This window comes from Theropithecus gelada, chromosome 1 (assembly GCF_003255815.1).
Source record: "Theropithecus gelada isolate Dixy chromosome 1, Tgel_1.0, whole genome shotgun sequence".
NCBI classification, from domain to species: domain Eukaryota; kingdom Metazoa; phylum Chordata; class Mammalia; order Primates; family Cercopithecidae; genus Theropithecus; species Theropithecus gelada.
In genome coordinates this window covers 3,650,662-3,676,723 of record NC_037668.1, presented here as the reverse complement: position 1 = coordinate 3,676,723, position 26,062 = coordinate 3,650,662, and the positions used below count along the sequence as shown (strand labels likewise).

General features: G+C 43.8%; 1 protein-coding gene across 1 annotated transcript; it reads left to right on the top strand.

Moving 5' to 3' along the window:
* The first annotated feature begins 9,761 nt into the window (after positions 1-9,761).
* On the top strand, positions 9,762-24,343 carry OVGP1 (oviductal glycoprotein 1). Its single transcript, XM_025367575.1, has 11 exons — positions 9,762-10,710; positions 11,314-11,343; positions 11,766-11,970; positions 12,966-13,022; positions 14,602-14,767; positions 15,254-15,378; positions 16,606-16,714; positions 16,818-17,003; positions 18,557-18,673; positions 22,159-22,294; positions 23,275-24,343. Exons 1-11 carry the CDS (start codon positions 10,686-10,688, stop codon positions 23,988-23,990), a joined length of 1,872 nt encoding a protein of 623 aa, XP_025223360.1. The 5' UTR covers positions 9,762-10,685; the 3' UTR covers positions 23,991-24,343.
* The last annotated feature ends 1,719 nt before the right edge of the window (positions 24,344-26,062 follow it).

The window sequence follows — 26,062 nt, the reverse complement described above, 5'->3', positions numbered from 1 at the left end:
AGCATGTTAGGAGATTTTAAAAATCAGACTGGACTTCAGAGGGCTCCAAAACTTCTTGCCACATCTAGACCTGAAAGTAAAGGGCTCTGATTATTAAGAGGCAGATTCTTGTTGGATTTGGACAGCACGAGTAATGGTCACACTGAACACATTAGAATCAGTTGTGTAACTGATTTTGTTTCAAAAAAGGATAGGCAAGCTGTAGTCTCAATTTTGAGTTAAAGTTTCTCAAGAACTTCAACAGCTCACAGGATACAGTTTTGGAAGAGTAAACAAGGTAAGCAGACAACTCTTGGACCCCAGACACATTTTCTTTTTTAGTTCTCCATCAAAAATAGGCATTTCTGGAGTTTTGGTTTCATTGAGTGATCACAGGACTACTGCAATCCAGGGAACTGAGGGAGCTGTGAGCATCTGAGAGAAAGGTTAACTCTCGTTTTAAGTTGTGACACAATTAGTGATCCCATAATCTTTTATCATCTGGTACAACATTTAATACAGTAGCATCCTACTTACTGTGGGAAACTCCTTGTCTCATAAATGATGTTCTGCAGCTTCAATATGTAATGGATAGGCCATCAAAGTTCAAAATATAATAAAGAATTTGATTCCCAAACAACAATTTCACCTTTAACATTCTGGTGAAAGCCCAGCCAGTGTCACTGGTTCAAAGTTCCTTCAGTGGATATAGCTATATTTCACATGTCCCTGTGATCATGAGATACCAGATTCCAGTCAAGCGTTTCACTTTGAGAGGCACCATGTTGTAAGCATTAGGAATTTCAGTTGCAAGCTAATTTTCCGTTCTGGCAGTAACTTTTATCTGGAGTCTCAGCTCTAAGTCATGAAAATTGTTTAGATTAGAAAATGCACTTTTTATGTAGAGCCTAAATTAGCTTCATGTTCTGCAGTTTCTGCAACTTGTCTCAGAAATCCTCTGAGTAGAATTGATGTATGAGACCCTTTAAGACCATTATCCAACTGCAGCTTGCTTGGCAGAGTTAGCATTAATGCAACCTTTGATCTAGGCATCTGGGGGCAGGTAAGACAGGCTCTGCGTGCACCACCGGCCCTGGACCTGTTGTGGCAGACTCCTTGAAGCAAGATCAACTTGGGCCTTGTTTGAGTTTTTAAAGTTTTTTTTTTTTTTAATGTAAAATTTGTCATTTTAACTTCGTAAGTGTACAGTCCAGTGGCATTAAGTTCATTTGCATTTTTGTGCAGCTTTCACCACTTCCATCCAAAACTTTTTCCATCACCCCAAACTGAAACTGTACTCATTAAACAGTAACTCCCCTTCCTCAAGACCCTGGCAATCACCGTCTTCGTTTCTACAAATTTGACTATTATAGACATTTGTGTAAGTGGGAGCATACAATATTGGTTTTTTTTTGGACGGGGGTTCTGGCTTAATTTTATAAGGCATTAACTTGTTCCTCAAAATGTGTTCCATAAACTGGGAGCATCTGTATAACCTGGAACTTGCTAGAAATACAGAATGTCCAGATCTACTGAGTCAGAATTGACATTTTCAAAAGCTTCCTATGTGACTCGTGCGTGTTAAAGTTTGGGAAGCACTGCCTTAGATTGCCTTTTGAGAATTCCAAATGGGTCAGAAACCAGGCAGAAATACTCGGCAGTGAGCAGCTATGGTGTATCAGAAGTTGTTGGGCATTTTGTGGTTTGATAGTGAGCAAGGCAGACATGGTTGTCCTGCATTCAGCAACTTAGTCTAGAGAGAGACAGGATGGAATTAAGTGTTTAGGTGCTAGCCAAAAGTAAAGATTACTGGAAAACAAGGGTTCATATCCCAGTCATCAAAGTGATACATTTTCCCTGCTTAACATTTAAATTAAAATAATTAGGCCAGGTGTGGCGGCAAATGCCTGTAATCCCAGCACTTTTGGAGGCCGAGGTGGGCAGATCACTTAAGCTCAGGAATTCATGACCACCCTGGGCAATATGGTGAAACCCTGTCTCTATAAAAAATACAAAAGCCGGGCACGGTGGTGTGCGCCTGTAGTTCCAGCTACTCGGGAGGCTGAGGCAGGAAAATCACTTGAGCCTGGGAGGCGCAGGTTGCAGTGAGCCGAGATTGGGTCACTGCACTCCAGCCTGGGCGATGGGAGTGAAGCATAGTCTGAAAAGAAAAAGTTAATTGACAAATATTGTGTATATTCAAGGTATACAATGTGATGATTTGATAGACGTGCAATGAATTATCACAACAAGCAAATGGTACACTCAAGATGGTTTTGGAGGGTTTATTTATAAGGGGACTAATTACAAAGGTTTGGAAATGGTGTAGGAGAACCAAAGAGCTAGTGCCCAAGGGCAAGGGAAGGGAGAAGTTACCTGAAACTGGAAGAAAAGATAGTTTTGGAGAGCATCTGCTTTGACAGCAGCGGTGACCTTTATCAAGAGATAAGAGTTCCCTTGATGCCATGTCATGGGGTGATCCAGAAGAATGAATACCCCAATTTCTCTCCCTTCCTCTACTCTTCTGTCAGGCTGAACCCGACAGAGCCCATTTGATGTAGTCCAAACAGACAGACTTTCAGGGGCAGCAAGCAAGGTGGAGAAAGATGGGAAATATTAATAGAAGGGCAGTTGGAAAATATGTTTAGTCTACTTTTTTGCCCCTTATCCTCTCTTGTCCTTAATATAGGTGAAATTTCATGTCCTCAACACAAGAGATGCCCAGAGTCCCAACAACTATTTTATCATTATGGGGTGATAACCATTTGTTCATACTTCCGTCTTAAACCTAAAGGATTAGGTATCATTAGTATCCTCATATAAAGCAGCAGTAGAAAAGTGAAAAGAGAAAAACAAGTAATGAAATATAGCTGTTAGAGTTCCTACTCATAAATGGTCATACAGCCTAAGTATCATGGCCATCTTTTCCCACCATCCATTCGACGTTGGGTTCCCCTCACCCTCTGAGAACTCCTCGTTGAGGTTCCCCTCACCCTCTGACAACCTTGGTGAGATGACCGAACCTGTGTGCAGGGTCTGAGTTCTTAGTGATTTGCTCTTTATTGGGTTTCTGCTGCTTTCTGTCATGGGAATTACTGGGCAAGGGAGTACTGAAGATGTCCCTGAGTCCCCAGAGTTGTAAACACAGTTCTTTCTCTAGTTGTGCAGCAGCAACTCAATTCCCCCCTGGCAACTGGGATCAGTTACCCCAACCGGTACAATGGCTTCTTTCTTCACATTTTTTTTTTTCCAGTGGCCTAAGGAGCCCCAGATGGCCAAGAGGTAGCCTTAGCTTCTAATTCATTGAGACCATAACTACTGGGTGAAACATTGCTCATTTAATGCTAGAATCTTCAAGCCTGCTTAGCCAGGACTACTGAATAAGAAGCAGAAACTCTTCAAGTGAATTATTGGATGCAATAGTAAAAAAGGCAACTCCTATTTCTACCCCTTGGTTCTTAATTGCAGCTATGCATTTTGGCCTTGGGAGAGAGGACACTATATATTCTCCCTGATTTAAGGCATAATGGCATTAATACAGTGGACCAATATAATGTTTTGTGGGCTACTAAGAAAATTAAGTTCACTTTGGACTACATTGTAACAAAAAGTGGAAGAGTTGACAGTCCTGGGGCAAGATGGTATTAATAAAAGTATACTCTTGTCCCTACCGTACAAGTGCAGTTTCCCCAAATTCCATAATGATTGGAATGGAAAATAAAGCAGGTCAGTAGCTATACGTCAAGTGCAAGGGGCTATGTCGTTTTGCTCCATTAAAGAACAGCACATCTGGAATTGCAGTTGTGATTGGCAGCACAACCTGATTATCAACTGTCATTCTTCAGAATTTGTCTGGTTTCCAATTAGGTGAATAAAGGGATGATATTGTAAGAATTATCACTCTGCATTTCTCAAGTTTTTGATGGTAGCATTATTTCTGCCATTTCTCTAGGGACGTCGTAGTGGTTTTTGTTTTGTTTGGTTTGGTTTTACTATTTTTTTAAACTATAAAGTTTTACACACACACACACACACACACACACACACCACGCATACATATATGCAACTCCAGAGGTTTCTGCCTGATCCTACCATAACAGTCCTCCTACCAGAGGCCAGGGAAATAATGTAAGGACTCTGCTTGTTTCTGATATCTATTCTCAGTATACATTCTGGGACTTGGGAAGAATCACATAATAAGTCCATGGTTACGCTGCTTAGATGGACTCAGGCCAAGACTTCATTTACCCTTTGAACTTTATAAGCCCCCAGTGACGCGTTAGGCGCATTGGTGTTTCCAGTCTCTGAGAATCAGTGTAAATTTAGAGACAGTATCTAATGTCTCTGCATAGTCTAGGCATTTCTTTTCCCCAATGTGAAGTCATGCAGCCCACACTATCTCTGGGGAAAGCTTGGGTGAAAATTCAGAACGCATACGTGTGGCTACATTGCAGGATCCTTTCTCAGAAGGACCCAGCTTCCTCATAGTTAAGTGGCTCCAGGACTGTGAACTAGCTTAGACCTGGGAACTGGGTAAAAAGCTGTGAATCTGGGTTAGGTTTCTGTCTTGTAGACCTAGAAATTTTTCATCTATGTATGTCTAGCTGCACCTTAGTAGGCTGCTCATTTATTTCATTTCTTGGGACCTCACCATCAATTAGTCATCACTACAAATTCTTATAGGTCAAAACACCATGATTATCATATCTTTATATTTAGTTTAATTTATTTCTTTGAGACAGAATCTTGCTCTGTCACCCAGGCTGGAATGCAGTGGCACGGTCACAACTCACTGCAGCCTTGAACTCCTGGGCTTAAGCGATCCTCCCACCTCAGCCTCCCAAGTAGTTGGGACCACAGACATGTGCCAACATGCCCAGCTAATTTTTTTAAAACCTCTTTGTAGAGACGGGGGTCTCTCTATGTTGTTCAGGCTGGTGTTAAACTCCTGGACTCAAGTGGTCCTTCCACCTCGTCCTCCCAAATTGCTGGAATTACAGGTGTGAGCCCTGTGTCTGGCCCATGACTATCATTTCTTTCTTATGGTTTATTGTGGTCACTGCCTAGCTTGTATCTGATTGATCAGGGAACTGATTCCCTTGTATCTATTCTCACCGTTATCTCCAGCATACAGAGGACAGCCACCATAGAGCTGCACCTTTCTGAATTGGGAATCAGTCACCATGAGCAAAGGCACAGCACTGGGAAGGTGGGAAAAGATCAACTCAAGATGGTTTAGCACCCTGCCCCTTTCCTGCCATCCAGTGGGTCTCTGCCCCATTCCTTCTTTTACTTGTCTCTAAGCGTCTTCCTAGAATATCCTTTTGATTGTTTCCCTTTGCTGCTCAGATACCTTCCATGGTAAAGAAGTTTCTAAACCATCTTCTTCCCGAACAGTACATCCTGCATGTTTTCTTAATCATACTTATACAAAATATAAGTAAATAGGGAAAGGTAACTATAGTAACAGTTGCTATTGGAATTCCTCTTTGGATTTATCTGAGAAAGTACCCTAATATCTGCCTTGGATATAGACAGTGAAAGCCCAAGAATTATGGATCTGGTTAGAACTAAACTGTAGCAAGCAAGGAAGGAGTTTTTCAGGGACTCTGGAATGGGAGAGAGAGAACACCGGGATAGCTGAGAGGAGCCAGGAGTTGGTGAAGTCTTTGCATTAGGGGATGTGACCCTTCACAGGCACCCCTCACCCCTGTTTTTAGTAAAAACTACCAAGAACTAGATGTGTAAGGATTTCTTATGGAGGCCAGTAAAAGGGTTAAGTCATGCACCAGGCAGCTATGCAGAAAAACAGTCTACACCCAAGGATGAAGGAGCACAGGAGTAGAGAAGAACATAAGGAGGAATTCTTGAGACTTTGCTGGATTATCGGGGACACTGGGCTGACACAGGTTGTGGGGCTGGGATTTAGGCAGAGTGTAATCAGACCACTGAGGGGCAGGGAGTCTCTAACATCTAAGTTGCATGCTTGTATTTTAAATTTTTGTGATTTTAGTTTTTGCTTACTCCATTAGAGTAGAAAATAAGTATTTGTTGAATAAGTTAGAAAAATGAATGAATGAATGAATTGCTTTCAGGACTATGCCACAGAATGAGTAGGAAAGGACTTTAAGGATCTATTAGTTAAACCTGTTGAGCAGTTAGTTCAATGTTGTTAGGTGCTGATCTCACTGCCAATAATAATAACCATTAGCAGCAATAACAACCATTGCCACTATGAGTGCCTACCATGAGTCAGACAGTTTACATTTATAATCTCTGTTTTTTTAAACCTTTCAAGAAAAGTGTCATTATTGCTACTTTTGAAATATATTGTCCAGAGTTTCTCTATTAGTGACCCAAATCTGCCTGTTTCTAAGCCAGGGTGTGCCCACTTCTTTGGCTATGCTTTTTCTCAGCTCATTCATTCCAAAGACAGACCATTTAACCATTGGATCTGGGGTAACAAAGGTGAATCAGTCATGAATCCTTCACCAAAAGAGCTTGCTTTGTAATAGATGAAACAGTTTAATTTTTAAATCTAGTGTAATAAGAGTTTAACTAGTAGCACACGGTCAAACTTCTTTTGGAATGAAAAGAGTAAGAACTGATGACCACAAAAAAGCAATTCTGCTTAAACCAGGGTCTCTCACCTTTGGCACTATTAAATTTTCAGTACAGGTGGTCCCTGACTTCTGATGGTTCAACCTATGATTTTTCGGCTCTACAACGGTGCAAAAAACAAACAAACAAACAAAATGTGTTGTCAGTTTGTTCATCGACTTATGATGGAGTTACATCCTGATAAAATAGTAGTTAGTTGAAAACATTAATATTTTTTATTTTACTTTAAGTTCTGGGATACATGTACAGAACCTGCAGGTATGATGCATAGATATACATGTGCCATGGTGGTTTGCTGCACCTTTCAACCTGTCATCTAGGTTTTAAGCCCCGCATGCATTAGGTATTTGTCCTAATGCTCTCCCTTCCCTTGCCCCTGACTTGCTGACAGGCCCCGGTTTGTGATGTTCCCCTCCCTGTGTCCATGTGTTCTCATAAACATTAATATTTTCCACTTCAATGGGTTTATCGAGATGGAATCCCATTATAAGTCAAGGAGCCTCTGAACTGAATATTCTTCATTGTGGAGGGCTGTCTTATGCATCAAAGGAGGGTTAGCAGCATCCCTGGCTTCTACGCCTTAGGTACTGTAGCATACCTTCCTTCTTCCACCGTTGTGACAACCAAAGTATCTCCAGACATTGCTAGATTGGGCAAAATTGTGCCCAGTTGAGAATCACTGGCTTAAAAGGAAAACGGCCGTTGCATGGATGTACAATAACACCTTTAGCCATTTCCTAATGACGTCATTTAATCAGTTAGGATTTTTGTTTTGTTTTTAGTATTTTGCTGTTACAAATAAAGCTGCAATGAACATTGTTTCTTTGTGTACTTGGGCATGATACATTTCTAAAAGTGAAATTGCTAGGTTATAAGATTTTATATTTAGGATTGCGATATTGCCTATTTGACCTGTAAAGACGTTAAACAAATAGCACTACCTTTACTATTTTATGACAAATATTCTTTTGAATTTCCTCAATTTTTAAACTTTAATAAGATCCATGAAAGTATGAGTTTATATGATAATATTCATTTTCCCACTATACATTAAAATAAACACATTAAATATTTTTTAAAAATCCCTCATGCACAACCAAAAATAATCTTTTACACCAAATATTGGAACACTCCCTTCACTTTAAAGATGTGGTAACTGACTAGAGAAGAGTCTTCCCTTCAAGTTTACAGTGATCTGTAGTCAATACTCTTTGGATTTCTTTTTGTTATTCAGCCAACTGATTTTGTTTAAGTCATACTTCTCTAATTCATTCATATGGGTATCATGAAATATTTGGCCAAATGCTCTGTTCAAACCAAAGCACTTCACGTCTTTGATCTTGCCTTCATCTTGATAATTGTTGTAAAATGTGAGAGGTGTCACACTGCTGCAGGGGTTTATTCAGTAAAAAAGACATTTGCAAATGTCTTTTCTAACTTCATGAGAACAGGCTAAGCACTAGGGAGGGATATTTTCTAAGTATCCGGGTGGGTGTGTAAAAATAAAAAGCAATGGTTGTATTTTTTTTTTTTTTTTTGACAGCAAGAACTGAAGGAAAAGGATTGAGAACACACAGAGCGACACGGCACACTGATTTTCAACATAACCCCCATTCAGCATTTTACTATTCATCATCTGCTGAACATATAGAGGCATAGTTGCCAGCTCTTTGGCACGGTCATCCCTGCATTATGCAGAGGTCATTCCTGGGCATCCATTGTTATATCTTGGCATTCTCAGCATCATCAGTCATTTTTGCAAGGTACAGAGGGGTCAGGTCTGAGATCTAGCCATGCTTAATGCAGCAGAATAGGAATCCAGAGGATGACTCAGGTGCAGATGAGTGAAGTTCAAATTGGCAGGCAAATTTGGCTTCTGTGTTAGGTACAGCATTAGCAGCTAGTGCCCCTATTAGGAGCTTCAGTGGAAGGCCACAGCCTAGTGGGAAATCTCAGTGATGTGAAATCTTGAGGGGCAGGGGATGCTGTGGGAGGAGGCTCAGAAGTAGAGAAAGGTAGGCATTCCACATCAAAAAGGTCTTCAAAGACAGGAGGCCCTGAGGCTATAGGGTATGAGGAACCTAGCACGACAGAGTCAGCACACCCAGGCCCTAGGAACCAACTGTGGTGCCAGCAGTTTGTAGAACAGGAAGAGAAGTCAAAGCAGGGACCAGACCCAGTTACAAGAATGAGGGCACAAGGTCTAGGAATGGGGGAACAACAGCATGGTCATTGTAGTCAGAAAACGTACCAGGGGTAGTCTAACCAATGGTACAAGTTGTTGCCAAGCATGATCCAGTGTTGGTCTCAGGAGGCATAATTATCTGCTGATTCAGGTTAATATTAGTCCAAGGAATGGAGGGTGGCATTGAGCATGCAAGTGGGACCCAGGTTGCCTCAGTGATGGTACAGAGTGGGAATTGTATCTCAAATCATTATGGCAACAAAACTCATGTTTTCCTCACTGCACTCATCATGCTACTTCTCCAAGAAAGAGAGACATACACTAGCCCTAGGGATAGGATCAATCTGTTCACTAAATTGTAAGCTCCTTGAAAGCAGAAACTGTTTCAAGTGCCGAGCAGGGTGTGGCACATGCTCAGTGAATATTTGTTGAATACGTAAAGAAAGGCAAAGATGGATGAAGAAAAGGAGACATAGTCTTGGTTGGGTGGGGTATTCTATCAGGCTTTCCCAGAGTTTCAGTGAAATATTCCAAAAATTCTATACAATTTGTTGCTTTTATTCCATCATATTCAAGCAAACTGCTGATTTAAAACAATGACTTTCCTGGTTTCTTCATACTGGAAATGAAGGATAGATGTTATATGAATTTGATCACTAGTCATTGTTTCCCTGTGTTGTGGATTATGTTGACATCTGGTTAAAACCTTGTGGTAGTTCATGTGGATGAGATGAGCGGCATCAGTCTCTGTGACGATGGGCAGAGGGTCTGAGACCCTCTGTAGCAGAGAAAGAAAACGGATGAATCATTGGCTTGCAGTCTGGTAATAAATTTTTTTTTTTTTTTTTATCTTTCATACTCCTGTTGTTGCATTTTTTAAAAACTGGCTCTTAGATGTCCAGAATTGTATCCATCATATTCTTGAGGTTCATGACACATCCTCACAATTGGCTCATATACTGACTCAAATATTGTTGACTCATAAAAATTCAGGTTTTGTCTTCTCCTGAGAAACTGAAGGATCCGGCAACACTGGTTCTATTTCCCTGCAGGGCAACCATTAGCAGCTGCTCAGAGTGCTGTCCCTCTTTATACTGATCTCTGTTGTCTCCTGACCAAGAGGCTTCATGTCAGTTGATGTACATCATTGGGCATGAACTGTTACTTTTCTAATAAAATGGAGAGAGCTGTTTTATTGCATCTATGCCATCCATTTACATTACCTGCCTGGCAAGTGTCATTTGAGTTTCAGAACTCTGCTCTCCTGGGCAACCCTTTTGACATCCCTAATAATAGCTACTATTCACTGAGCCCTTATTATATGCAAGCACAAAACTAACACTTTTTGACCCATTATCTCTTTGATCTCTATAAAGCTCTAGGAGGTAAGTCTGAGCTGTCATCTCCATTTGACAAGCATGGAAACTGAAGCTCGCAGAGGCAGGTAATTTGTGCAAGATTACAAAACTTCTAAGTGGTGATACTGAGACTCAAACTTTGAATTCAAACCTTGGATTCAAAGCCTAAATCCAAAGCTAGGGTTTAAACTTTTTTTTTTTAAATTACGCTGCTTCCCAGCCAATCATCTTTTAATAATAGAACTGCTGCTACCATATGGGGTTTCTCCCCCATATCTGGTCCATGTGGTACTGAATATCAGGAAGACCCTCTTCCTGGTATTCAGTGCCAACCTGGAGCTGTTGCTTTGTTGGAGAGGGAGGACAGGTGGTTCTGGGGTCACTATGACTCTCATAAATTACTGATCCTGGCACTGGTGTGTGTGTGTGGGTGTGTGTGTGTGTGTGTGTGTGTGTGTGTAGCTGGGCTGTCTCAGTGCTATCCACAGGGAAGCTCCTATAAAGGGCTCCATCTCTGGCCTCACAGCTATCAGATCATTGAGATGTGGAAGCTGTTGCTGTGGGTTGGTGAGTGTGGCAGGTCCCAGCAGTGTCACTCAGTCCAGGAGGTGCCAGGCTTTATGAGTTTGTCATCTCTTTGGTTCCTGAGAGAGCAGCCTGAGACTCAGGGGGCCTGGATTAGATAGAGATGGGATGGGCTATAGTGAATGGTCAGAGGTCAGAGGGCCCCAGGGAGAAATGGTCAGAGCAGTGGTTCTGCAATCTGGTGGCACATTAGAAATTTTAAATGCTCGAGTTCCACCTTGGATCAGTTCCATCGGAATCTCTGCATGACCAGCCAGGATATCAGTGCTTCTTAATTTGCAGCAAGGGTTGAGAACCACTAGCCTGAAGCTTTTTCTGGGACTTCTAAGACTCATCGTTGTCCCTGAGCAAAGCATGAGCATATACATGTGTTTATCAGAAGAAAAGGAACTTCTATCTAGCTCCACTGGTCCAACTTTAGAGACTAGGAAATGAGTGAATGGTGTGTGTGTCCCCATTTGTACGTCTGCATCTGCGTAAGGTGCTGTGTTGGTGGGCGCCCTTGCTAACCAGAGGGTGTGCTGTGGTATGCCACTCTGGGGAGGGTGTGAATCTCTGTGTGACTCCTCCCTTTGCTTCCCGCAGGGCTGGTTCTTGTGCTGAAACACCAGGATGGTAAGGAAACTATGTTTTCCCTTCCAGAGCCAGGGAGAGTCTCTGGCTGAGAAGTCCTCCACACTGAGTGTCCCCTGCAGCCACCTTTCCCTGGCTCCTCTGACAGGGATTAGGGATCCAACACAGTTTCTCAGAGGGTTTTTGGTCACCTGCTGTTTGTGTCTCTGACTGTGTGCCTTGGTCCAGACTTGAGAATCCATTCTGACCAGGATTTCACGAGGCATTCTTTTCTTCCTGAGACCTCAGCAGTGCGGGAGGAATAGAACCACAGTGTAGTTTTGAGGTGTACTTCAGGGCCAGGGAGAGAGGATGTGAAAATGTGGCCCGGTCTCTTGGGCTGCTGCGTTCACATTGCTTTCTGGAAGCTGAGCTCCATCCACTCCCTTGGTTTCTGTCAACTAATGTGTGCTCTCCCTTACCAGGTGCTGCCCATAAACTGGTGTGTTATTTCACCAACTGGGCACACAGTCGGCCAGGCCCCGCCTCGATCTTGCCCCATGACCTGGACCCCTTTCTCTGCACCCACCTGATATTTGCCTTTGCCTCAATGAACAACAATCAGATTGTTGCTAAGGATCTCCAGGACGAGAAAATTCTCTACCCAGAGTTCAACAAACTAAAGGAGAGGTGTGTTCATATTGGATGTGGGGGTGGTATTTTCAGATTTCACCAGTATAAGATAACAGTCTATTTCTCTTGTTACTCTTCAACTTTCCTCTATTTCTTCCAGTCCTAGCTTCCTCTCAAATAGGGGTCCAGAGCACCCCCACCTTGAGAACTCCTTGTCACAGACACCTTGAGCTCTTTCCTGCCTCCTGACTTTTGTAGTTGCTGTTGCCTCTGCCTGGAATGTGCTTCTCTCTCTTCTCTGCCTGGCAAAACCCAACTCAACTTTTGAACCTAGTTGTGAGGATTTTAGTTATTATTGCGGTTAAAGTGGGCCTACACATCCCTAATGCTCAACAAATGCTCATGTTTTCATTACCGTTTATTAGCTATGAGCTACTCCAGGGAAGGGGCAGTGTCTGCTGTGTCGTTGTATCCCCAGTGGCTAGGTCAGTGTCTCACACAGGGTTGGTGCTCAGTAAGTGTTTGCTTACATTTTCCTCTCTCCAGAACTCCTGGGATCTCTCCGTGCCCAAAGGAAGGCTTGTTACTGCATTAATGGTTATAGATGGGCAGGGAAAAAGTTCTATGCCACTAGATTATAAACTCCCTGAAAGTGGGGAGCTTATCTGTGTTGTTCTCTGTTCTAAAGTGCCTAAAGCAGTAAATGGCACATAGACATTGCTCAATAAATATTTGTTGAATAGGAAAAAGAGAAACATTTTAGACTACTCTTTTTTTGGAAACATCATGGGGACATGCGCGAGTTTGGCAGACTTTGTGCAACCTTGGAGTTGTTGGGCTGTGATGGCCCTTGGGTTGATTGTTCTGTCTGTCTTTCTTTCTCTGTCCTGTGCTCATTTCTCTCCTAATATCACCTTCCTCCTTTTCCTTCCCTTACCTCCCATCTCTCCTGTTTCCTGTTTTTCTTCCACGGAGCAAAACAAAAGAATGTGGCAGCAGCTGCCCACTGGAGTGGAGGACTCAGCTCATCAACCCTCTCTCCCACATCATAGGAACAGAGAGCTGAAAACACTGCTGTCCATCGGCGGGTGGAACTTTGGCACCTCAAGGTGAGACTTTGCTGTTATTGTCTTCTCCCTGGGAGGGTGGAGCAGGTTGGCTAGATGTGAAGACAGAGGGGGAAGCCAGCGAGACGGGCGGATCACGAGGTCAGGAAATCGAGACCATCCTGGCTAACACGGTGAAACCCCGTCTCTACTAAAAAATACAAAAAACTAGCCGGGCGAGGTGGCGGGCGCCTGTAGTCCCAACTACTCGGGAGGCTGAGGCAGGAGAATGGCGTGAACCCGCGAGGCGGAGCTTGCAGTGAGCTGAGATCCGGCCACTGCACTCCAGCCTGGGCGACAGAGCGAGACTCCGTCTCAAAAAAAAAAAAAATTGCTAAGCTTAGTGCAGGCACATAGTACATGTTCAGTATGTAGCAGCTGCTCTTGTTAGTACTTCAATCTCCATGAGGCAACGTTGAGATGACAAACTGCCTTCATATTTTCTGAAGAAACATTTCCCCTATTTCATGGCTGAGGCTTGGGGTAGAGGCCCTGCTTGCCTTGTTGCCTTAGAGGCATGAGATGCACGAGAGGGAGGCCTGGTGGACTGAGAGTGTGTGAGGATGCACTTTGCAAGATGGAGGAAAGATTCGGGGCAGAGGGGTGAGAACTAGCTCTGCCCAGCCCAGGCTTTACCTCTTCCCGTCTCTGAACACTCCCAGTGCTCCAGATACTGGGCTAGGGCTGTACATGCATTAACCCGTGAACACTTGGAGGAAGCTTACAAAGTGGTTGTATTCCAAACTGGTAGCGCAGAAAGCACAAGTCACGAGTATTAAGGAACTTGCCAGATTTGTCCCAGGTATTCCTCAGAGATTGCCCAGCAAGGAGGTGGCAAACTCACCATGGAACCCAGGTCTATTTATGAGTCTGGTTAATCTTCTAATCATGGCTCAGCTCAGGACTAACCCAGAGTTGCTTAAAGTTCAGCTCCAATAAGTTAGAATTTTTCCAAAGTGTCATCACTATGGAAGAGAAAACAACGTAAAATAGAAAAAAATATCAAATAAGCAATGAACGAAAGAACACACGATCAGGAGCCCCTTATCAGAGCACAGGCCTCTTGTGCCAAGTTATACAGCTCAGGCCCAGATTAACTCATAGATGTTTCTGGACATGCTGGCCCTAGACTCATGTTCTCTCCCCTAATCCAGTCAGGTAGAAAATGTCAGTGCTAGGACAGGTTGTGGGAATTGAGTGGTTACCTATGAGGAGACAGCACAGAGAGGGGCAGTGCCTTGCCAGTAGGCATACCATGTTTTGGGGGACAGAGCTGGACTGAGCCGTTTCTCTGCACCCCAGGCTACCTGCTTGGTTCTGTGCCTGCTGTTCCCTGTGCCATCTGGCCTCGGGGCAGTACATGGTTTTCAACTTCTTTTAGCTGCCTGAATTCCCTACTCTTGGGTATTGAGCTCCTGGTGCTGGGAGAGGCATGTAAGAAGGTGGGAGAGTTTTGGAGATCTGCCTTCCTTTCCTCCAGCCACATCTGTCAGGCCCACCACAGGGCACCAGGCTTGCAAGGGGCCTTGTAGGAGGTTGTCATTCTGTGGATAGTGTTGTCTTACCCCTGGTCTCCCTGCAGGTTCACCACTATGTTGTCCACATTTGCCAACCGTGAAAAGTTTATTGCTTCAGTTATATCCCTTCTGAGGACACATGACTTTGATGGTCTTGATCTTTTTTTCTTATATCCTGGACTAAGAGGCAGCCCCATGCATGACCGGTGGACTTTTCTCTTCTTAATTGAAGTAAGTCTGGTCTGGAAGCGCCAGAATCCAGAAATGATTCTACTTTTATATATCTGGGCTTATGGCAGGAGAGGAGCATAAGTCCAGGGCCAGGGGCAGAAGAGGGTGACAGAATGTTCTTCTACTGTGAACCCCTGGAGGGTAATACCTGTAACTCCCCAAGGTTGCTCCTTTCTCTGCACCTGGGACTTGCTCCAGTCCTCCAGCCTAAGGGATGCCTTCTGTGTGCAGCTTCCTGCGCTCCCTCAGGCAGTGTCTTTCTGAGTTCCATGCTCCTGAGCCTGCTCGCCACTGCACGATTAAATCATTCACCACATCAGCCCTCATCTGCCTGTCTCATGAGCCTGTGGCATGGCCCATGTCCAACTCACCTTCGTATCCCAGAGCCTGGCTCAGGAGCTCAGTAAATGCTTCTTAGATGACACTCTCCCCAGGCCCCACCTCTTGTTTGTCCAGTTCTCTGTGTCTTTCTGTCTTTCCTCCTAGGAGCTCCTGTTTGCCTTCCGGAAGGAGGCACTGCTCACCACGCGCCCAAGGCTGCTGCTGTCTGCTGCTGTTTCTGGGGTCCCACACATCGTCCAAACATCCTATGATGTGCGCTTTCTAGGAAGGTGAGTGTATATTGCCTTGGTGGGGCAGGACATTGGAGGGAAGCAGGTGTCTTGAGCTCAGAACACCAGAGCTTCCCAAGCACTGTTTTTGAGCTCACCATGTGCCTGCCCTGACGTCAGTGCAAGTTTGGGGCTGGGCTGAGGGGCATGGGTGGGGACAAGGGCTAGCTCCATTATACCCTGAGGGTTTCTTTAGACCTGAGAGGGAGGTGATGTAATATCTGCCCACAACAATGTTAGCACAGGTAGAGTCTTCTGCACAGCTTAGGAGAGAATCCCAGGGACCTGGCCTCTTTCTACCTAGAGTATATCTGTAGACATACACTATGCAGCAGATGCTAGCATCAGAGATGGGTGAATTAATAATCACTGTCACAAAAACAAAATAGGAATGCCCAGTTACACCCATAATTCAGAGCAGTTCTTCATGCAAAAGTTAAAAAGCTAGACAAAGAGCAGCACATAAATCTTTTTGGACATGTCAGCTCTAGGTATATTTTCTAGAACTTTGAGAATCAAGTATTTACAGAAGAGGAAACTGAGGCAGATGCAGACCAAAAGAGAAATGGGATGTTCCTGTGTGTGAGTGCACTAGAGAGTGGTTTCAACGTGGGAGGAGAGTGAGAGACGCAGGGGACATGGAGTGTGTTAGTGTTGATCTTTTAGCCAGACAGGATTGAGAGAGTCCTGCCCTCACCCAGCTGGGCAACTTTAGGCAAACTAGTTAACCCATCTGAGTTTCAGTTTCTTCACCTTTAAAATGGAGATGCTTACAGTACTTAGGGAATTAGCCAGATTAAAATTAAATTAGATAATCAGTGTAAACCCTTATCCCTGTAACCTGGTAATGATGAAAGCTTTATAAAGGAGGTAGGTTTCAATGGCTCCTGGAATTATAGAAAGACAAGCTACAGAACAGACTGCTTTTACTCATGACCATTTGTGCAGATGCCTGTTAGCATTTGTATCAGGCCTGAGTGTATTTTCTCTCATCTAACTCCTGCCTACCTCCACAGATACTCTCAGATCCTCACACACAACTGTTCCTAACCAGCTGTTTGTTCCAGTGGCAGGTGGATAGCACAGCATGGGCAGGCCCCACAGGCAGAAGGAGCAGGGAAGCTCTGGTGACCAATGTCTAGCTAACTAGCTAGACAGTGCTGTGATGATCTGACTTGAAAATCTGGCTAGCCCGGTCTTTATATCTCTTCCTCCTGCCCCTTACAGACTCCTGGATTTCATCAATGTCTTGTCTTATGACTTACATGGAAGTTGGGAAAAGTTCACAGGACATAATAGCCCCCTGTTCTCTCTGCCTGAAGACCCCAAATCTTCGGTAAGGAAAGGAAAGATCTCAGGTGGCCCAGACATCTGTCCCCCTGAGCTCAGGCCATTGGCTCTTAGTAACAAGGAGGAGTGTGGATTCTTCTTACCTGCAGGCATATGCTATGAATTATTGGAGAAAGCTTGGGGCACCCTCAGAGAAGCTCATCATGGGGATCCCCACCTATGGACGCACCTTTCGCCTCCTCAAAGCCTCTAAGAATGGGTTGCAGGCCACAGCGATCGGACCAGCATCTCCAGGGAAGTACACCAAGCAAGCAGGCTTCTTGGCTTATTTTGAGGTGATGGGAATAGAATAGCAGTCTCTGTCTAGCAGTTAGGACTCTCCCACCCCCAGCTGGAGCAAAGGCCAGGACAAGGGGCAATGGCAAGGGTGAGAGCTGTGGACAGGGCAAAGAGGTGGGCTATTAGGACAAGGGAAATCACTCTCTGGGGTATTTTCTTTTTCTTTGGGGTAAATTATTTGAGCCCTTTGTAAGGGACGAAGGACTTGGTGGAATCTGGATGGAAGGGTTTCATTGTACCCCAAAAAAGGATCTTAAATGCTATACAAGTAAACCCTGACCTTTTGTATGGCCTAAATAAAAATCATTAATATTTGCAATATATATAGTTTCAAACATATGCAGAATTAAAAGAATAGTATAGCCTCTGTACCTCCCCCACATACTACTCACTCAGCTTCGATCATTAATAATTCATGGCCAATTTTGTCACATCTCTGCTGACTCCCTCCCTCCCTACTACTAGATTATTTTGAAGCAATTCCAAGGCCTTCTCTACTACAGGTTCTTTCTCTCCACTCCAGCTCTACCCTCTTCATCTTCATCTCAACCAAGCTTGCTATTGAGTGGTGGAAAGAGACATGTTTCCAAGGGAATGGAACCACCAGAGGTGACAATACTAGCCACATAAGTGTGTGGCTGTAGTGACCTGGAAAGGTCTTATGGAGCAGGTAGAGTTTGAGCGGAGTTTGAAACACAGGAAAATCCTGAGGGACAGGAATGACTAGATGGGAGGGACTTCCCAGGTAGAGGACAGCAGGTACAGAGGGACAGGTTGAGTACTTTAGGCAGTAGCGGAGGTGCTGCAAGTCTCCGCAATCTCTGCTCTGCGCTGGATGGATGAGGGTGTTTTCCTGCTAATCCAATGAAGCATTTTTAGGAGTGTTGGCAGAGTTGAAACAATGTTCTTGAAGGGCAAAAAAGCTCTGATAGACACTTTAAAGCACCAAAAGCACAAAGGAATGACTTAGACATTAACTTCTGCAGCACAACTTGCATACCTCTACTTGTTTGCAGCATATAGTTTCTAGCACAATGCTGGGCATCCAGTAGACACTCAAATGCTTAATTGATTGTAGCAACCTAGCTCTCCCTGCCTTCAAGAACTTCAAATCTACTAGAAGTTCGGGTGCTAGTTTGAGAACTACCTCTATGGGGCAGTTTGTGCTGGGATCTAATGAACAGGAGAGACTTGTTTGTGAAAACACTTTGAATGAGATACAGGTTTGGTCAAGGATCAGGTATGTTACTCTTACGATTTTGGTACTGGCATTATATCCCTGGCTTGGTTTCTTAAGGATGTAATCCACTCTTTGGTTCCCTGTTTCCCATCATGGACAGTAGAGGAAGGAACAGGTAACAGTAGGAATTTATTCAAAATAGAGAGGAACTCATTTTTGAGTGGCCTCTCCATTCTCTCTTTGGTTTACCTTCTTCTCATTCGCTGGTTAGGGATTCTTGGGTTCTTTAACCTTGAGCAAGGAACAACTGTCTCCTGGTGCTTGTCTCCGTGGCACTTTCCAGAACTAACCTGGTGGTCCTCTTGGCAGATTTGTTCCTTTGTCTGGGGAGCGAAGAAGCACTGGATTGATTATCAGTATGTCCCATATGCCAACAAGGGGAAAGAGTGGGTTGGCTATGACGATGCCATCAGCTTCAGTTACAAGGTGAGAGCCTGGTTCTTTCATGCTCCAGCACATGGTTTCTTACTGGCTTCCATGGGGCCCTTTTCTGTGCAATGCATGCATGTGCATCGGGTGGAGGGTGAAAGGTGAGGATGATTAGACCAGGGGAGTTTCAGGCATGCCTACATTTTAGTTCTAACCGGGGTTTCGTAATCCCATCTGTTCCAGTTCTCTATTCTGAAGAGAAGGAATCTAGGTTCTGAGGGAATAAATAGTTCTCTCAGTTCTTACAGCTTTTTGATGATCTTTTTGGTCTCTTCCTTTCCATTTGGACCAACTAATTTCATAGCAGATAAATAATAACCAACACAAAGTAGATCATGGTAAGTGCTCTGTAAATATTACTGACACGTAGCAGAAATGAGGAAGTCTGGGAGGGCTTCCCGAGGGAGGTGAGCAGGAGTAGGAGAAGATGATGACATGGGGGAAAGGCTCAGTGATGTAGAAAGCTTATAGCAGATTCAAAGAAGAATTTGAGTGAAGCAGAGGCTTTTTATAAAGGGACTTGAATGCTGGTAAAGGTGTTCAGTCTTCATCCTGTGGACATTTTAAGGCAAAATCAGGTTTCTACAGGTGGATGACCTTTAATTTTCAAACTTTTAGAACCAAACTGTGACCACCACTCTCCCTTCATGTAGGTGGTATTTTATGAAGTTGAATCTGGCAGGTTTTTATAGTGAACTAAAAGAGAACTGACATGCTCCAGCAGTTCCTAAACCTGCCTCTGTTTTGGAATCACCTGAGAGACTGGATATATGTATAAATCATGGTTCCACTCCTGAATATTCAGTAGGTCTTAGAAAAACTTTGGAAACTGTTTTAGAATGCCTCCACATGTGATCCTTGTACAAGTGTGAGATAATGAGGGTCTGGACTAGGGTAGTTGGAAGGAACAGCAGTTGAAAGGTGAGAAATTGTCATAATGTGGCAACTGCTTGGTATTGAGACTTAAATAGAGAGAATTCACAGTTCTCCTCTTACCAGTGATGCAGAAATGCCAGGTGTCGGCTGTTTTGGGGGGCACGTTTGTGTGGGAAGCACCAGAGAGGAAGGCACTCATGAGGATTCACTGTGTAGCTCTTCTGTGCATTAACACTGGGTGAGGCCTGCTGGGGAGGAGACAGATAAAAGAGCGTGGCTTCTCCCATGCTCCCATGTGGGATCTTGCTCTGTGGTTTGGGAATGGGAAGACACAAATAGGAAAGATTAATGACTCAACGCATTTACCCAATTGGATGGAATTAAGTCTAAGACCCGTAGGACGTCAGAAAGGGGATTGACCCCATGTGTTGGGGGGAGGCCCTGGGATGAGCAGCAGAGGGTGGTCTTGCTTTGAGGTGCAGTTACTGTAACTTGCAGAACTAGGTGAGGGAACATGAAGCCAGGGTGGGGATGGTTAAGGGATTTTGACACAGAATATCAGAGCTAAAAGAGACTTTGGGGATTATTGTTGGGAGATAATTATACCCTGGATTTCTCAGAGTTCCTGCACAGTGTGAGGATTTTGGGCAAAGGAAGCAGACAAGCTATACTAAAAATAGAGAGCTGCTTTCCTCTTTCCCCCAGAGCCATTTGCTTACCTTCAATGATTGCAAAAGTCCCCTTCGCAGGGAGGACTTGTTTATGTTCCAAGTTCTCTCCTCTCTCTGGAGGGAGGAGGGCCACGTAGGTCAACCATTCTATATAAGCTCTGAGTCTCATAATTTCAGGGTTCTTCTCTGTAGCGCAGACCCCACTGTACATGCAGGTGAATTGAACATCTGACCTTCATCACATTGTCCTTTGGGTAATTGGGACATGGAAACTGACTCAAGGTGCTATTCTGGCTATTTTTTATTTTATTTTATTTTATTTTATTTTATTTTATTTTATTTTATTTTATTTTATTTTATTTTATTTTCTGTGAATAATGAATGTTCTGTCCTCTGATCCAGAGGTCTGGGGCGTTGGGGTTTGTGAGTATATGTGTGTGTGTGCGTGTGTGTGTGTGTACACACAAAACTGACAGGCTAATTTGTTAGCTTGTAAGTAGGATAAAAGTCTCAGAAACTTCACAGTATCAGACTTAATGATTGGGTTCCTCCTTCCTCTTATTTTACATTTGGGGAAAGTCAACCCCTGAAAGCAGCCAGTTGACTTGGCTAAGGCACACAGCTCTTTGGACCTGATGGAGTCTGTCTTTTCCATCAGACTTGACAGAGCGCTGGCAAAGTAATAATAAAACCTGGACTTGAATCTAAGCTCTGCCATTTAGTTGTAGTGGAGGTTTTAAAAAGTGTGGATGAAAGCCTTTATTTTCTCATCTGTGAGAAGAATATAATATTTTGCTCTACTGCATTTTATAGCATCACTGTGAGATAAGGAAATGAATTTTAAACAGTAGAGCAATATCTACAGTTTAATATGATAATAATAGTGATTAGTGAGGTGGGGAACCCAGAGGGTTAGTAGCTAAGTTTTATTGAAGATTCACTGTGTGCCAGGTATTGATCCAAATATCTTATGCATAGGAACTCTTTAGGAAGGCTTATGTAGCATTCCTATGTAACATAAAAACATAAGATTCACCTTTTTTTTTTTTTTTTTTTGAGACGGAGTCTCGCTCTGTCGCCCAGGCTGCAGTGCAGTGGCCGGATCTCAGCTCACTGCAAGCTCCGCCTCCCGGGTTTACGCCATTCTCCTGCCTCAGTCTCCCGAGTAGCTGGGACTACAGGCGCCCGCCGTCTCGCCCGGCTAGTTTTTTAAAATATATTTTCAGTAGAGACGGGGTTTCACCGTGTTAGCCAGGATGGTCTCGATCTGCTGACCTCGTGATCCCCCCGTCTCGGCCTCCCAAAGTGCTGGGATTACAGGCTTGAGCCACCGCGCCCGGCCAAGATTCACCATTTTAACCATTTTAAAGTCTGAAATTCAGTGGCATTAAATACTTTCATATTGTTTTATAATTATCACCACTATCCATCTCCAGAACTTTTTCATCTTCTCAAATGGAAACCCTGTGCCCGTTAAACAGTAACTTCCCCTTCCTCCTTCCCCCATCCCCTGGCAGCCACCATTCTATTTTCTGTTTCTGTGAATTTGACTACTCTACGTGCCACACATAAGTGGAGTCATACACTGTTTCTTATTTTGTGTCTGGCTTATTTCCCTTAGCATAGTGTCTTCACGCTTCATCCATATTGTATGTAGTATGTGCATGTAAGAATCTTTTGAGTCTAAAAATGTTGACCATGTTATTATCCTCTTTTTTTTTTTTTTAAACAAATGAGGCAGTTAAGACACATAAGGATTACATAACTTTTTCAAGATCCCATAGCTAATAAGCAGCAAAGCTAGATTCAAATGCAGGCTACACTCCTAACCACCCTGCTACATTGCTTCCTGAGGGACTATCTTCAGTTTTTTGCCATTGTACCCAGTCTGGAGAGTGCCAAGTACAGTGAGTTGACTGACTGTTACTTTTACAGGCGTGGTTTATAAGGCGAGAGCATTTTGGGGGGGCCATGGTGTGGACATTGGACATGGATGACGTCAGGGGCACGTTCTGTGGCACTGGCCCTTTCCCCCTTGTCTACGTATTGAATGATATCCTGGTGCGGGCTGGTAAGTAGCTGTGACCTAGAAGCTGGGGTTGGAAGTTGCATCACCAGGCACTGGGTGAGTCCCTTTGCTAGATCTAAATGCCTTGGTGAGGCAACATGACATCGAGGGGAGAGAAAAAGCTTTGCCAGGCCAATATGTTTTCCAGTCTTTGCTAGGATATTTGGCCCTTATTTGACCTCTTTGAGCTTCCTTTGTTCTATCTAAAATGGGAATAATCTGTATACTCATGACATTATTATAAGAACTAAGTGAGCTATGGAATGAAAATTCTCATAGTTAGCACTCAATATATGTTATTTCTTTCTTTCTTTCTCTTACTCTCATGGGCAAGGGCTGAGGGAATTAGGTTTCTTTTGATATCTCTTTTTGATAGTAGAGGCTACCCTGGCAATTAGGAAATGGAAACTAGCATGCAAGGGGTGAAGCATCCTTACAGATGGTTTATAATCTTCATTTTATGGGTAATGTGACTGGAGCTCAGTCAGGTCAAGTCTTTAGGTGGGCCCCAGTCCCATTGTTCACAGCATGCTGTCTCCAGCCTCCTTGCCCCTGGCTTTGTTCCTGGTGCCTCCTACAACATAGAGACATAAGAAGCTTCTCCTTGAGGATTCATCAAGTAATTCTTTAGCATTAGGCCTTGAGGGCAAGGTTTTGCTAATGGTGCAATCAGAGATGTCAAAGTGAGGGCTTGAGCACAAGGAATGGGTGGGTTCCTTTCTGGGGAATGTAGCATGGAAAATGTAGCAAATCCACTGAGTGCCTGTGGGTGTCTGGGACCTGTGAACATGATGGGGTCTGGAGCAAGGTTTCTATGTGGTGGGATTTCGTCTATGTCCTCAAGTAGGTATAATATTAAATCTTCCACTTCTGAATTTTTGGAGCAGGTTCTTCAGTGGTGGAGTGGTTCTAGTTCTGCCAGTAATTAATAGGATGAGAATGAAGTGGTAGGAATCTCATTCTTTTCTGTTGATTTTCTTTAGAGTTCAGTTCAACTTCTTTACCACAATTTTGGCTGTCATCTGCTGTGAATTCTTCAAGCACTGACCCTGAAAGGCTGGCTGTGACCAAGGCATGGACCACTGATATTAAGATTTTGCCCCCAGGAGGAGAGGCTGGGGTCACTGAGATCCATGGAAAATGTGAAAATATGACTATAACTCCTAGAGTTACAATTGTGACCCCTACAAAGGAAACTGTATCCCTTGGAAAGCACACTGTAGCTCTAGGAGAGAAGACTGAGATCACTGGGGCAATGACCATGACTTCTGTGGGTCATCAGTCCATGACCCCTGGAGAGAAGGCCCTGACCCCTGTGGGTCACCAGTCTGAGCTCCCTGGGAAGAAGACCCTGACCCCTGTGGGTCATCAATCTGTGACCACTGGACAGAAGACCCTGATCTCTGTGGGTTATCACTCTGTGACCCCTGGGGAAAAGACCCTGACCTCTGTGGGTCATCCATCTGTGACCCCTGTGAGTCATCAGTCTGTGAGCCCTGGAGGAATGACTATGACCCCTGTTCATTTTCAGACCGAGATCCTTAGACAGAATACAATGGCCCCTAGAAGGAAGGCTGTAGCCCCTGAAAAGGTGACTGTCCCCTCCAGAAAGATATCAGTCACCCCTGAAGGGCAGACTGTGCCTTTAAGAGGGGAGTATTTGACTTCTGAGGTGGGTACTCACCCCCAGGATGGGTAACTTGGGTCTTTAGAGGGAAGCTGAAAACAGGATGATGCTGTCCTCCAGCCCTGTCATCCAGCTCCCAGAACATACTCCTCAAGCTTTTGACAACCACTTTGTTCCTGTCTATGGAAACCATTCCTCTGTCAACTCAGTAACCCCTCAAGCAAGTCCTCTTTCTCTAAAAAAAGAAATCCCAGAAAACTCTGCTGTGGATCAAGGAGCCTAAGCCCTGCTGGTGTCAGAAACCAGGGAAAACCCTTGTCTTTTCTTCTAAGTGACATGCTTCCTCATCCTGGAGCAAAGCAGGCATCAAAACCACAATAGGTCAATCTCTTTTCCATTAAATAAACTGTAAACACAAGAACCCACCGAGTTCTCTGAGATTCTTTTCTTGAATTGAACTCTGCAACTCAGTTGTCGGCTTCTCCCTTTCAAGGTCATTTTCCCCACTGCTATTTTTGGAAAGAGGGAGTTTGTGTGTAGTCTACAATGATGCTATCCTGTGTGGATTATGTGCTTCCTTCTTTGTTATGAGCAACTGCTCCCTTCACTATTGGTTGGAGGCAGAGCCTCTTCTAGAACAGTTTCCACCACCCTCAAGGGGAGCTGAGATGGGGAGGGGGAAGTTGAGTCTTCCAATTATATTCTCTCCTTGGTAAAATCCTTGTTTTCCCTGAAAAAACAGCCCCATCTATTCTTTCCTCAAGAAGTGTTTGAGGAAAAGGTATAAAAAAGGTACTTTAAAAATTATTTTCTTATAGTATTACCTTCACACTTCTGCTTGGTCTCCTCTAGAAACACCAGTTCTCACACATTAAACCTTTAATCCACCCAGGGAACATTTTCCTAGGCATGACTGTCCCTCATAAGTTGCTATAGCCACTGGATCAATTTCTAGCCCTCCAATTCTATGAGCTAGCGCTACACAGAGTGGGTGTCATACCTATCATTATGTTACTTTTTCTTTTGGAAGTGTAGCCTCCAAGTCTTTAAGCTGGAGTCTGAAATTAACATGTCCATAGGATCCGGCACCTGCCATTGAAGCATGTGAAAGCACATGGCCATTTGCTTAACAGAACCTAGGTCATATATGAAACCCTTTTGCCTCTACAAAAAAATTAGCTGGGCATGATGGCTCATGTCTGTAGTCTCAGCTACTTGGGAGGCTGAGGTGGGAGGATCATCTGAGCCCTGGAGATTAAGCTGCATTGAGCCACGATGGTGTCACTGCACTCCAGCCTGGGTGACAAAGCAAGACCCTGTCTCAAAATAAATAAATAAATAAATATTTCTGATGAATCTGTGAGTTGTTTTTCTGCCATCTTCTGCATGCACTTTATTCAAGGGCAACTTGCCTTCCAGTTTCTAATTTATCTGTGTTTTTTTCTTATTTATAAGCTTCCTTGAACTTCTCTCTTAGCTATACATTGATGAGTCTTCTGTCTTTATCCTCTAATCCAAAGCATAGATCAATGGGTGGTCAAGATTCTTGCCTCTATTTATGATAGCTGTTAGTTGCAGATAATGGAATCCACTACAGTTAATTTAAGAAAAAAGACATTAGATGGTATTAGAGTTTCTGGGAGGATCAGGAAACCAGGATGGGATACTATACATCTGGAAATAACATGTCCAGGAGATATGGATGACTCACTTTTTAAGACATACTGTTAAAGGTCTCAGATTTTACCCTACTTGCAACCTAACAACCTAGCCTTTTGCCGTGTGTGTATGCACACTACAAAAGACAAGACCTGTGGGTCAGAGACAAGGGAATTTATTATTAATAGCAAAAACCAGATCAAAATTTTTTCCCAGTTCCACAAGCTACAAGGGAGATGCAATGAGGACCAAGCTGTGCCTGCACATTCAGTGGGTGCATTTCAAGAGAGAAACCCCAAGATTAGGAAACTATGATGTTATATATAAGGCTGCTGATGACCAGCTCATTTTTCCCCTCTTCTTCCTTGCCCGGAGATAGAGATTTATCTGCAGTTCTCCAGGCTATTTGCTATTTGAATATCCTTGAAAAGATAGTCCAAGATGTGCAGAAATGCCAGATTCATGAAGAATACCTTGGAACTATT

Excerpts from the sequence above, each read along its gene's own strand:
- OVGP1 (XM_025367575.1), top strand. The coding sequence starts at position 10,686 with ATGTGGAAGCTGTTGCTGTGGGTTG. Across the intron at positions 11,344-11,765 it reads TGTGCTGAAACACCAGGATG|GTGCTGCCCATAAACTGGTG; the intron begins GTAAGGAAACTA and ends CTCCCTTACCAG. Across the intron at positions 17,004-18,556 it reads GCTTCTTGGCTTATTTTGAG|ATTTGTTCCTTTGTCTGGGG; the intron begins GTGATGGGAATA and ends TCCTCTTGGCAG.